We start from the raw sequence: 13917 nt of genomic DNA on the forward strand, positions 1-13917 counted from the left end.
TTTTAACTGACGTAGTTTAGAAAATAAAGGCATGACTGAACTGTAATCTAGACACAATACAATACAAAATGAACACGATAATTACACCACTCTCATACCACGACATTAAAATACATGAAGAACATTTAAAATAACAGTTCTGACAAAATACTACCTGGAATACGGAAAACAGAATACATGAATTTTCTCGAGAACAGAACTGGCTAGAACAGAGACTAGATGCACTGCTGAAACAGTACGAAACTTACCGGTCTCATAAAGAGACACGTCAGGACCCGCATCCACCGAAGTGGACACTTCGTTTTGGGAGCTGTGTACCACCAAACCCCACGGACCAGAGACAATTAGATTGACCCTGTCTAGATACTACCCTAGCAACGGTACTCACCGGGCAGCAAGAACGGAAGGCCTCGGACTGGACTGGACTGCTTCGACGCCGGACAGACGGACTTCGGACTTCTGTTACGGGTGGGCCTCCGGATACCTCGGACCTTGGACTCTCGGCTTGGGCTCTGGTCGGGACTCGCCGCGTTCCTCCACCGCCTCGTCTGGATGCTGGACCGCAACCTCCGTCTCCTCCGTGGGCCTGAGGGATACTTGAAGCAGAAATATCTGCACGTGGCCGGTATGGTTCCGTCACGGCTGCAGAGGGTCAGGGGGCATACGTGGCTTCACCGGCACGTGGGGAAAGGGCAAGTCCCTATTCGGGCGCCATTATGTGGTATATAAATAAATAATACCGGATCTAGGTTTGACTGGACATAGCAATAACAGATAGCTCAATAAATAAGAGTCAAGATTCGAGGTAGTAGGAGTTTGCAGGTTTAATACAGCATAAAGGACAGGAACAGGACAACCTGCACAGGAATAGGATGGCAGAGCCCGGCAGCTGCCGGGGCTGGATCTGGGATGAGCGCGCGCTAACTTTAATAACAGTACACAAGCATATATACTAAAACAGTTGCACTACAATACATACAATAGGCGGAGCAGTGGGTGTGGTCAATAGCAGTCGCGAAAGATAAGGGTGAAAGTGGGTGTAACAGGAGGCGTATACATAGACATGTGATGTAAACGTAACAGAATATGTCATAAATGGGGCGGAAACATGGAGGGGGCTACCTAAGGAGCCGGGACCTCTAACCTAATAGTGCGCGCAAACTGACAATGACGTGTTACTAGGAGAAGCTGGGGGCTATGAACTCTGTACTAGGAGCAGAGACTGGAGTCTGGAGAGTCAGGGCGACATGTGCCTAAACAATATCTAGTATCTGATGTTTAGAGAACATGTTGATATAAACTAAGAGTCAGGAGGGGAGAGGCTAACAGACTCTAAGACTGGAGCATGCATTATTCTACATGTAGTGCGTGATGAAGAATATTAAATGACCATAAATACAGTATTTCTCTTACATGGAGACGTAAGGGCTAGACGATGACGGAAACTATTGATGCGATTCAGTAGTTTAGGAATGCAGAGAAGGAGGGCTGAACTGATAACTAGAATCATAACATACTCTTGGCAGACTAGCAGGCAGAGCCAGGCTGAACCGGGCACTGTGAGGCAGGAAGTAAGTGAAGGGTCAGGAACACAGGTGGGGGCTGTATCGCTCCTCAGCGAGGGCTCAGGAGACAGGAGCTGAATCTGGTGTCCGGGCCCTTTTGAGGCCTAGAAACGGGGACTTTACAATGAAATAACGTGCACACTGAGAAACGTGGCAACGTAACTTTACATAGGCCTGATATTCGTAGTATTCACGAGAACTGGGAACTGGCATACTAGGGATGGACACAACTGTAATTGCGTCTTTAATCAAACATGGGGAATACATATGCATATTAATCATGCACACATAACATAAGATGGGGAACACGTAGGGACACAGAACATGGCAAAATTTACTTTTCCACAAGCTTCCAAAAATGAGCTGAACCAGGCAAGGGCTGAGCCCCCGAGACCTGCTGGGGCAATGCGCTCCAACAAGATTTTGTGGTTCCTGGTGTCAAATGCTGCAGACATGTCAAGGAGTATCAGAGCCTGATTATGACCCATATCGGCCTGTCCCTTGAGGTCGTCCAATACTGCTAGAATCACTGCTTCGGTGGAATGAGCGGGACGAAAACCTGCCTGATGGTTGTCCAAAAACTTGGTGGTTTTCAGGAAAAAGCTAAGGCAAGTAGCCACATGGGTCTCCAGCACTTTCACAGGGAAAGGGAAGAGAGAGATGGGTCTATAGTTCTCCAATTTATTGGGGTCTTACCTTAATTTTTCTGAAGAGAACGACCACTGCTTCTTTAAAGGTAAGTGGGACAGTGCCAAGGGACAGTGAATGGTTCAGTAGTTTAAGAAAGATATCGGGGAAGGACTATAGATAGCTTTTGATACACAGATGGGGCAATCCTCCTTGGTTGAGCCTGATTTGATCTTGCCTATAAGGTCCAGGAAACATTTCTTGTCCATCAAGGGGAGGGAGTTGAGAACACAAGGATTGGTAGTTTCCCTGTTATTTCGTCAGTCGCCGTTAGTGGGAGCAATGGAATTTTGAATTTTCTTTATTGTGTCTAAGAAAAAGAGTTTAGGTCATCGCAGAGTATCTAACTAGGCATAAAAGAAGTAGTAACACGGCTGGGATTAGAGAGTTATTTTACTATCTTAAAAATTTTTTTCGAGCCATTGTCTGAGTCAAGTACCCTGTTCGTAAAGAAGGCTCTCTTGGCCTCCAGTATAGCCTTTTTATACTGATGGAGATTGGTGGTGTAGTCAAGTTTATCTAGCGCTTTATAGGTTTTCCTCCACTTCCGCCCGGCTTGGCGTACTAGGAGTTTAATGTTTTTTAGATCTTTATTAAACCATTTGGCGGCTTCATGCTGCCTAGGGCGGTAAGTTTTGGTCTGTAGAGGTGCATGAAGGTCGAAGGCCTTCCTTTGCCAGTCGGTGATCTCACTCTCCCCGTTGTCAGGATTGCCTTCTAGTACCGGCTGCTCCCTAGACAGAGTTTCTATTAGTTTATTCAAATCAACCCGGTTCCAATTTCTTGTTATTTATTCTCTGCGCTCACATCAGACAGCAGCAGCAGAGGAGCACACACGGTGGCAGATGGTGCAAAGAGAGCAGCGGGCCCGGTAGCGCACAGTGTACTCGCCCTGAGTAGTACTTGCCTGGGCGAGCGCTACCTCCTACTGCCACATACCCTCCTGCGTATCTCACCAGGTCGCTCCTCTCCAATCCCCAGCTGTCCCTGCACCCCCTCCAGTGTCAGCCAGCCCTGCGCCATCTGCCGACTCCCACCATATTCCTTCACGACTACACACTTTGTTTCCTTCCCCTGCCATGACAAAGGCATCGCGGCAGAACATTTCAGCCCCTAACGCCCCCTTCATACAGCTACTCCCTCCCCGCATTCCTTACAGTTACGCCATACTTAAGTGTGATGCCCTGCAGCGTGTCACCAGAGCTCACGGGGTGCTTGGTGTACTTCTCGGCCCAGGCGGCCAACGTCACGCCAGCCGTGCTGCCGTCGGAGCGTGTTTTGGTGCATGCCAGGCACAAGGACAGTTCACACTTTGAGCCTCAGCGCAGATACACAGCGTGTCTTCTCTGGCGATCCTCAGGTTGCGCCTGGACAGCCGATGTGCATGCTCACGGCGTCTCGTGCGCTCCCACTGCGCTTTCAGTTTTGCGCGCTCAGACAATGCCCCCGCTGCACTCGTGACGGCTCCGTGGGCTGAATATTTTACAGTGCCAGGAGGGAAGGGCTGCGGAAGGAGGCACCAGCGGATCTATACGTAGCTGTACATTAGGCGAGCAGTATTAAGATTTTGAAATTTGAAAACACATAAATAAAAAGCATTGTCATTTACAATGTCAATAGCTCAAACTCTCGCAAATGAGAGACCTATTGCATTGCAAATGCTTATTTTAGGATGCAACTGTGGTGGCATGGTGGACAAAAAACGTTGGATTGGGTTGCGGCTTCGAGCGATTGCCAAAGGCTGAGGTTAATTCAAGCACTCATCTTGGTGTTGCACGTGACCGATTTTCAGGCAGTCTGCGTCTATTCCTTGGGTCAGAGAGATGTTGGTTACTCTTTTCAGGAAGGCTATGTAGGAGTAACATTGACTATTTACAAAGCACGTGGGGACTAGCTCTGTGAACAGCAATAAGCTTCATGAGTGTGAGTCAAGTCAGTTGTTGTTATCACATTGTCAATAATGCCTCTTCCGAAGATTTGTGAGAATGTGCGTGGTGTGGCTCACTGTTTACTGCACTTATAAACCCAGCATGCAGTCCCGGACATAATCTGCACCAGCCTAAGGCAATTCCTTCGAACGCAAGCGGTCTCTAACCCTCTCTGCATGATCATTATTCATATATATACGAAATGAGTTGTCTAAAACCACAGTGTCCCTGTTGGGCTGTTTAGTTTCATCAGACCTGAATGGTATGCAGACTGACTTGCAAAAATTTAAATCATTTATGATTTGCACAGTTTAAACCTACTGGGTATTTGCTACCAACAAACAGCCATGCTTTTGTGAAGACACAAGAATGGAAAGAACTGTAATACTTTTTTTTTTACTTTAGACAGTTTGATGATAGTTTAGCTGTTCCAATTCTATTCCTGTACCTTAAATTAATAACTGCTTCCCTACTTGACAATTTTGTGTTGTCCTGAGAAAATCTATTGGCATCTTGGTTCTGCTGTAAGCCACATATGATCATGTGTACAAAGTGGCAAAGCCCTATTATTATTAGATGCTACATATAAATATACATTGCCTTACTCATAAATGTTCCCAAACATTGCTTTCATGACCGATTACTGTTTTCTGACTGCAGACTGGTTGAAATGTCCTGATGTGTATGGTTTAAAGGTGTGGGATGCACCATTTCCTCTATCACTGTTTTCCAGTATTCCTCACTCCGAGCTCTTCTGTTTTTCAGATTACCTTCCAAGTGAAACGTCTCAAGAAACCCAAGACTGACAGCCTGGTTGCTCGGGATGCAGCTGGAAGGAGTGGAGAGGACCGGGTTAATGTGGACCTTGAAAACCATTCTTGGACAGCCCTGGAGATCAGTGGGCCAAAGATACCATCGCCAGGCCCACATGGTACAGTAAAATAGTGTGGCACTGGGAGTCAAACAGTATCATACCTTAGATGGGAGTCTGAGTATCATACCTCAGATGTGCAGGTGATGAGTAGAGAGGCCAACTGTCCCCAGCTAGATGCCAATAGTATGCCCTGTACTATCCTGTGGTGGCCAGTTGGTGCGAAGGAAACACCAGCATTGAAGGTACGCCTAAGTGTTATGATCATTAGTTGGTCATTTTAGTTTGAGGTAGGAGGAAGTTCCAAAGAAGACAAACCTGAGCAAAAAAGAAGTAGCTGATGCTAAGTTTTCTAAATTTTGGAATGCCAAGCAAATTGGTTAAGGATGCATTTGTAACCAGAAACTACTTGTAAGAGACGCTTGGGGGTGGAGAGGATAGGGTAAACATTAATGTGCATTGCGCTTAGTTAAGTGCTTTGAACTTTGTCCCTGTATTACTGGCAGCCTTAAATAACCCTGTATCGTAGTGACATTTGAGTGTATGCCCTTGGCAAGACAATCTAGATGGTAGTTACCTTCCTTTAGTACCTGTAGTTGATAATCTATTGCCTGTTGCACAATTTGGATAGGTAAGGCATATATGAAGCAGATCTAGTGAGTGATAGATTTTTTGGATCTGACTGTGACTGATACAGCAGGGTCTGCAACTACGCAGTGACACCAATAGTATTGAGGAACTAGATCAATCATCTTTTAAGACTCTGCACTTCCATCAGAAGGAGCACTGTTTCTTTAAATGTTTAAGGGAGAAAACATTTCATTTGATAGCCAACTGGCAAACTTTTATTTATAAATGAGGTGCATTGGTCAGTGGTTGTTAGAACTGGGGGTCCCTAGTTGGCAATGGTATATACATTTGTCAAAATAGAGACCCGTGCTTCTAGTCAGGGAAGGCGGGATACACTCCTGTTAACCCCTGCTCTCCCCCTTGGGAGCTTGGCAAGAGCAAACAGGCTTATCTCAGAGGCAGTGTGTAAAGCATTTGTGAACACATACAGTAATACAATGAAAAACACTACAAATGGACACCACACCAGGTTAGAAAAATAAGTATTCTTTACTAGACTTAACACAAGACCAAAGGACAAAAAACCACAGTACAGTAATCAAAAATAAGACTTTAAAATGGTAGAAATAGCTAAGTTCACTGTAGATGGTCAAAGCAACACTTTACTCTCAGAGTACCTTTGATGCGTCACGCAAAAAAAGCAAAAGGGTCGCAGGGAAGGTGATGCGTCGGTTCCTTGCTTCGGGGGAGGTGATGCGTCGGTTCCTTACTGCAGCGCAGGGGAGGTGATGCGTTGGTTCCTTACCGGAGAGGAGGTGATATGTCTGTTTCTTACTGTGATCCGGTGCGATGCAACAAGATGGTGCCTCGATGCGATGCGAAGATCCGGTGCGATGCGACAAAATGGCGTCTTTGATGCGATGCGACAACGTGGATGCGATGCCTGCATGCGCGGCGTCCGTGCAGCAAAATCGGTGATACTTGGAGCCGCAACAGGCCCTGAAAAACGGTTCTCTGGTGATACGACTGCTGCGGTGACGGCACGCTTCTGTAGTAGGGGATCTCTGTGTAGAGTCATAATCTTGTGAATAGTCCCGCTCGTGTGCGGGGAACCCAGAGCAATCAAAAATAATCTCTTAAGCTGTCTTTATGTGCAGTCCTGCATAGACACTTAAGAGATAATTAAAGACAAATAATGCAGCCTATACATGCAAGGCTACACTGTCCAGTACTTCAGCTAGAAATGCAAAGGATATTCCATCAATATCACATTTAAACCTGTCTGCCAGGTTTCACCATGGAAAACATTTCCCCCCTTCACCAACTCCTTGGAATGATAGAGAGGTAGGGCAGGACAAACAAGCCCCCATAGGCTGCCATTATGTGGCTTAAAAAGGGATGCCCTTTAAGAAAACTTTCCAGAACTCTCCTGGTATCCCAGAATGCACAGCAACTCCCTCCTTTTTCGGTTCTTTTTTCCGGCTCCTGCTAGCAGGACCCTGGGTCATTGACCTCTCCCTTTTTAGAGTTTATATCGATTTTTTGCACTTTTAAGAGTGTTAGAGTGTGTTCACTCGACGTGTTTTTGTGTCTTCTTTCATTGCTGGTGTTTTTCTGGTAATTCTGAGCACTCATTTATCAAATATGCCTGCCTTATTTGATAAATGCCCGGAGTGCTCTAGGAAGAAGGCCAAGTCCGATCCACACGAGGTGTGTATCCTGTGTCTTCCTTCTACACATGTTCCTGATGAGTGTGAGATCTGCCAGACTTTCTCCGCCAGGACCCTGAAGGACAGACAGAAGATCAGGCTCCAAGGACTGGAGCAGAGAAAACAGCAAGGTCAAGGTGGGTCTGGGCAGACTGGAACTGCTTCATCTGCCCGTGCTGAGTCCTCTGGGGGGAATAAGGCCAGAAAACGCCACCGGTATCCGTTGACGTCGATAGCCTCGACATCGGCATAGAGAGGCATGACCACGGTCTGTTCCCCGTCTCTCCAGGGCTCTGGGTCGAAGCGGCGTCGACATTGAGGGGACTGACGTCGAGGTCGACATCGGGTACAGATTCATCGTCGTCAACGAGTCATCGACGTCGAGAGAAGTCAAGACTGCACCCGCGCTCGCCGTCTAGGCGACGTCGACGTCGTCTTGACGTCGACGCCGAAGAGGAGATCGTCGACGTCAAGAAGATCATCGATGTCGAGAAGGAGAAGACCCACGTCGAGACATAGATCATCGACGTCGAGATGGCGTTCGTCGGTGTCGAGACGGCGTTCGCCGGCGCCTAAGAGGAAGGCATCGTCCTCCGGGAGGCGTTCTAACGCCAGAAGCTCCTCCAGATCATCGGGAGCACGGTGGCGACGTCGTTTACCGACAGGGGGCATGGACTCTCGGTCTCCCCAGTCGGGTCAGGCTAGGAAGAAGAGGAGAGAGGAGACGCCTCCGGGCTCTGTGTACTCTGTGGTATACTTGCCTCCTAAACCGAGGTCGCCTTCACCACCGCCTCCGTTGAGAAGAATCCGCCCCCTTGGATTCCGACGCAACCTCCGCCATCGCCTCCTCCTCATCACCCTCCTTCGCCGCCGCCTCATGGGCTGCCACCGACTCCACCTCCGCCGTTTCATGGACGGCCTGTTCCACGAGGTCGGCCTCATTGCCACGCTTTCCGACTCCGCCGGCAGGGCCTCTTCCGAGGCTTCCGGTCAGGTAGCCACTGCTTCCGCCGCTACGACCTGCGGAACGACCAAGGCCGAGGAGGTCTAGATCCCGCTCCGGACGGAGAGGGAGATCCAGGAGTCGCCGTTGTTCGTCTACTAGATCTAGACGGTGCCACAGGAGGGGCAGGTCTTGGTCTCGCACGGATTCTTCCAACGCCAGGGACTACTCGCCTACCCTGTCGGAATCCCCTCAGACGAGGGTGTCGCCTGTGGACGACGTTATATCCTTCCAGGATGGGCTGCTGAGAAGGGCGAGCAAGTTGGGCATCAAGCTTACTGTGCCCAAGCCGACGACCTCGGTCATTTTTGTGACCCTTCATAAGAAGCAACTGTCTCGACCTCTGTTACCGTTAGTCCCGGGATTGGAGGAGCCCACCATGGAGTTGTTCCTTACTCCTGCGACTACGAAATCGGCCCCCTCCAGACTCCAGAAGAAGTACAGGGCTCCTGACTCGGACCCAGCATTTCTCAGGGTGGATCCAGCACCGGATTTGGTGATAGTGACGGCGGCTCGGAAACAACATGCCACCGCCCCGTCATCTACAGTGCCTCCAGACAAGGAGAGCCGCTGGAGGGATTCAGCTGGCAGGAAGATCTGCGGGACTGCAGCCACCTCGGTGAAGGCCGCAAGTGCCTCAGCATTGTTGGGACGGTACGATCGGGCTCTGTGGGAGTCCCTCCAACAGTTCGCTGACCTCCTTCCCAAGGGGAAGGAGGATTTCATGGAAATCCTGAACGAGGGGCTGCAGGTCTCTAATCAACTGATCAGCGCAGCTGCGGATTCTTCGCTCCTGGCAGCCCACGGGTACTGCCATAGAGTCAACCAGAGGCGCCATGCCTGGTTGCGGCTTACGTCATTGAAACCTGAGGCCCAACAGAGGGTGGCCAACTTACCCTTTTCGGGCGAGACCCTCTTTGGAAAGCACGCTGACGATGAAATGGCCCGGATGAAGGCAGAGGCTGAAACCCTGAAGGCTGTCTGGTTGGAGAAGCCCAAGGAACAAAAGAAGACCTACCGCCCGTTCCAGAGACGGTACAGGGCGCAGGGCAGGGGGCGAAGCCAGCATACTGGACAGCAACAGCAACAACAGTTCCAGAGGAGGCCCTTCCAAAAACGTCAGAAGGGCCGGGGTGGGCAGCAATCTACCACCGCGACCAAAGGCCCGGCCGGGTCTAGGCCCTGAGCTGTTACTTCCCCGTCCTCCGTTACCCACTCCGGTGGGGGGGAAATGTCCAATACTACCTGACAGAGTGGAGAAAAATTACTCAGGACAAGTGGGTGCTGAATATTGTTTGCAATGGATACAGTCTTCTGTTCATCAGCCCGCCTCCAGCAATTCCACCGGTTTGCTCGCAGTTTCAGCTGCGCGAGCTCCAGGCGGAGGCCGATACCCTGTTAAGAAAAAGAGCGATAGAAGACGTTCCTATGTCTAAAAGAGGGAGAGGTCTTTACTCACGGTACTTTCTGGTACGCAAGAAAGACAAGAACGAGTTCAGGCCCATTCTGGACTTGCGACAAGCAAGCAAATGGATTCGCAGAGAAAAGTTTTGCATGCTGTCTTTGCACCAGATTTACCCTCAGCTGCAAAGGGGAGACTGGCTGTGCGCGATAGACCTACAGGATGCATACTTCCATGTGCCCATTGCACAGAAACACCGGAAGTTCCTGCGATTCCAAGTCGGCGCCAAACACTATCAATAAACAGTACTACCGTTCGGGCTGAAGTATGCGCCCAGGACCTTTACAAAATACATGGCATTGGTAGCGGCACACCTGAGAAAGAACAAGGTGTTTGTCTACCCGTTCCTGGACGATTGGTTGATCACGGCATCCTCCTTCGCGGAAGCTCAATCGCACTTCCAGAAAACGTCCGTTCTCTTGAACAAGCTGGGGTTGCACATCAACATGTCCAAGACTGTCCCGACTCCGGTCCAGTGCCTTTCCGGAGAGTTACAGATACAAGGAACGTGGTTCCCGACGGAGTCCACGTATCATATCAATTTCCTGGAGCTCAGAGCGGTTCACTAGGCGCTGAAGGACTTTCATCCGTCATTTCAGACCAACTCTCTGCTTGTACAGACGGACAATACGACTACGATGTATTACCTCAACAAGCAGGGGGGGTTCGAGAACGCGCACTCTGTCGCAGGAGGCGCAGGCGATCTGGCACTGGCTGTTAGCCAGAGGACTGACGATAACGGCTACCCATCTGCCAGGTGTGCAGAATGTTCAGGTGGACGCGCTGAGCAGACTGATTCAGGAAAACCACGAATGGGTCATAAACGACGAAGTACTCAGAGACGTCTTCGCCAGGTGGGGTACTCCAGACACGGATCTGTTTGCCACTGCCGAAAACAGCAAATGCCGAGACTTCGCGTCCAGGTATTACCAGCAGGAGACGCTGGGGAATGCGCTATGGAAAAACTGGTCGAACAGCTTTCTGTATGCTTTTCCACCCATTCCCCTGATTCCGGCGGTGCTCATCAAACTGTCCCAGTCCAGGGCGCAGATGATCCTAATTGCCCCGGAATGGCCCAGACAGTGGTAGTTCACGGACCTGCTTCACCGGTCTCTCCTGCCTCACATATGGCTGCCGTGCCGGCCAGCCGGACCTTCTCACTAAGTTCGGGGGACAGATGGTAGACCCCAACCTCTCGTCTTTAAGTTTGGCGGCATGGCACCTGAGATAGTGCAATATGGCCATTTGAATCTCCCTGCGGAGTGTATGGACATACTGAAGGAGGCTAAGAGACCTTCCACTAGGACTTCTTATGCTTACAAGTGGAAGAGATTCTGCATCTGGTGCAAGTCCGAGAAATATAATCCAACGGCATGTAAGGAAGATGTCATCCTTCCATACCTTTTGCATTTGGCGCAGTCTGGCCTTAACTTCCATTCCATTAAGGTCCATCTAGCTGCGCTGACTGCCTACAGGAAATGCCCTTCACAGACTTCCTTTTTCCAAATTCCTGTGATAAAGGATTTTTTGGAAGGCTTGAAGAAAGTGTTTCCTCCTGTCCGTCTTCCTTCGCCTTCATGGGAATTGATTGTGGTGCTGTCCAGATTGATGAAGGAACCTATTAAACCTGATCATAAGGCTTCGCTACAGCACCTGTCCTGGAAGGTGGCGTTCCTCGTGGCCATTACATCGGCCCGCAGGGTGAGTGAAATTCAGGCGTTGTGTTGCCAAGAACCTTATACTGTATTTCATGCTGCTATGGTTGTAATGAGTACTCACCCTAAGTTTCTACCTAAGGTTATTTTTGATTTCCATGTTAACCAGACTATAACGTGCCTAAATTTTTTCAGAATCCTTCCACTCCAGCGGAAAGATCTCTTCATTCCCTGGGTGTCAGAAGGGTGTTGAAATTCTATCTGGATAAAACCAAGGATATACGTAGGTCAGACCAATTGTTTATCAATTATGGGTCAGTCAGGACTGGTCTGGCTACCTCTAAACAGTCCATCTAGAGGTGGATTGTGTCCTGTATACAATTGTGTTATCAAAAGGCTAATAAGACCTTAGGGGGTAAGCCTAAGGCTCATTCTACCAGGGGAAAAGCGGCCACGACACCTTTGCTCCATAATGTTCCCATTGCAGAGATCTGCAGGGCTGCCACTTGGAAGTCGGTCCATACCTTTGCTAAGCATTACTGTCTGGACTCTGATGCCAAGGCAGATGCTCAGGTTGGGCAGGCTTCGCTGCGAAATCTGTTCGCACAGTAGTGGGGTTGTATTTCTTCTTCTCCATCGCCGCTTTGGTGTTGGGGATGGGCTTGCCATTCTATTCATTAAATTATGACTACACACAGAGATCCCCTACTACAGAAGGAGTAGTTTCTTACCTGTAACTCCAGTTCTGTAGTAGGGGTATCTCTGTTATAGTCATAAGCGCCCGCCCTCCTCCCCGGTGGAGAAAGATGTTTATGTACTGAATGCTACAGGTCTAGCTTTATACACCTCCAAAAAGAACTGAAAGTGGAGGGGGTTGCTGTGCATTCTGGGATACCACGAGAGTTCTGGAAAGTTTTCTTAAAGGGTATCCCTTTTTAAGCCACATAATGGCAGCCTATGGGGGCTTGTCTGTCCTGCCCTTCCTCTCTATCATTCCAAGGATTTGGTGAAGGGGGGAAATGTTTTCCATGGTGAAACCTGGCAGACAGGTTTAAATGTGATATTGGTGTAATATCCTTTGCATGTCTAGCTGAAATACTGGACAGTGTAGCCTTGCATGTATGGGCTGCAGTATTTGTCTTTAATTCTCTCTTCAGTGTCTATGCAGGACTAAACATTACAGCTTAAGAGGACATTTTTGATTGCTCCGGGGTCCCCGCACATGAGCGGGACTATTCACTAGATTATGACTATAACAGAGATACCCCTACAACAGAACTGGAGTTACAGGTAAGAAACTACTCCTTTCTCCGGTGACGCGACATGCTTCGTCTGTGATGCGACGGTGAACAGCTGCAGCGGCGGCACGCTTCTTCGGCGATGCGACCGCAACTGCTGCGGCGGCGACACGCTTCTCCTCATTGCGGTGCGCTGTTAGCTCCCAGCGACAGACAGTCTCTAGAGGCACTAAACAGCTGCAGGCACCTCTCTGTAGGTTAGAATTCCCAGCAAGGAAATTCAGGGGGAGCTGGTGGTGAAGTCTTTGTGTCCCTGAAACTTCAGACAGGAGGCAAGCTCAGTTCAAGCCCTTGGAGATCTTCCTCAAGATGACATAGCAAACAGCAAAGTCCTTTTCTCCTTTCCTTGGCAACAAGTAACCACTGCAGACCAACCCCAGACAGCAAACAGCGCGGGGCAGTAATCCTCCTTCAGCTTCTCCGGTTCCTTCTCCTTGGCAAAGGTTCCTCTTGATTTCCCAGAAGTGATCTAAAGTTCTGGGGTCTGGGTCCCCCTATTTATACACACAAAGGCTTTGTCTCTGAAGGCAAAGAGTGTCTGTACCTAGTCCAAACCAGTTCTGTTCTCCTGGGTGCAGCTTCCTGGCAGGATGTGGAGACAGCATTGTTTGAGAGCAGACCTGGCCAAGGTAGCTGAAAGGAAATCTCCTCCCCCTCCTCTCTTTTCTATGAGTGTGAAGGTCAGTGAAGGGAAATCTCTGCCCCTACTCTCTATTCAATGCAGGCCCTATCCAGCCCAGCCCTGACCCATCAGACCCTTCTCCAGCCTCATGTCACTCACAACTCAGACATGGAATACACAAACCTAGCAGAAGCATGCTGGATGGTTAGACAAGAAAATACCTACTTTCTAAAAGTGGTATTTTCAAACACATAATGTAAAAATCACCCTGACTAAAAGATGTATTTTAACATTCTGGGTTCGGGCATACTAAACTCGAATTTCTACCTTGTTCCCTGGGTCAGTTAGGATTATAAGATGTTCTAATCAAACTGCCCATTTTGGCCTATGGGAACAGTTAGCCTTGCAATAGTGAAAAACGAAATTGGCTGTAATTCACTATCAGGACATGCCATACCCATTAGGGCATGTTCTACTTTTTACATACAATGCACCCTGTCCTCTGGCCTAACTTAGGGGTGACTAATATGTAGCAAAGGGAAGGTTT

General features: G+C 49.0%; 1 protein-coding gene across 2 annotated transcripts in view; it reads left to right on the forward strand.

Moving 5' to 3' along the window:
- Positions 1-13917, forward strand: part of TTC17 (tetratricopeptide repeat domain 17) — a 516894-nt gene that overhangs the window by 460547 nt on the left and 42430 nt on the right. For both annotated transcript variants that reach the window (XR_013609678.1, XM_078684342.1), the window contains exon 19: positions 4946-5111. Coding sequence is in view for 1 of the 2 variants with exons in the window: in XM_078684342.1 (XP_078540468.1) it covers positions 4946-5111 (166 nt within the window). In the remaining variant the exon portion in view is untranslated. The remainder of the gene's footprint in view (positions 1-4945; positions 5112-13917) is intronic.

Source organism: Lissotriton helveticus, chromosome 3_2 (genome assembly GCF_964261635.1).
Source record: "Lissotriton helveticus chromosome 3_2, aLisHel1.1, whole genome shotgun sequence".
NCBI lineage: Eukaryota > Metazoa > Chordata > Amphibia > Caudata > Salamandridae > Lissotriton > Lissotriton helveticus.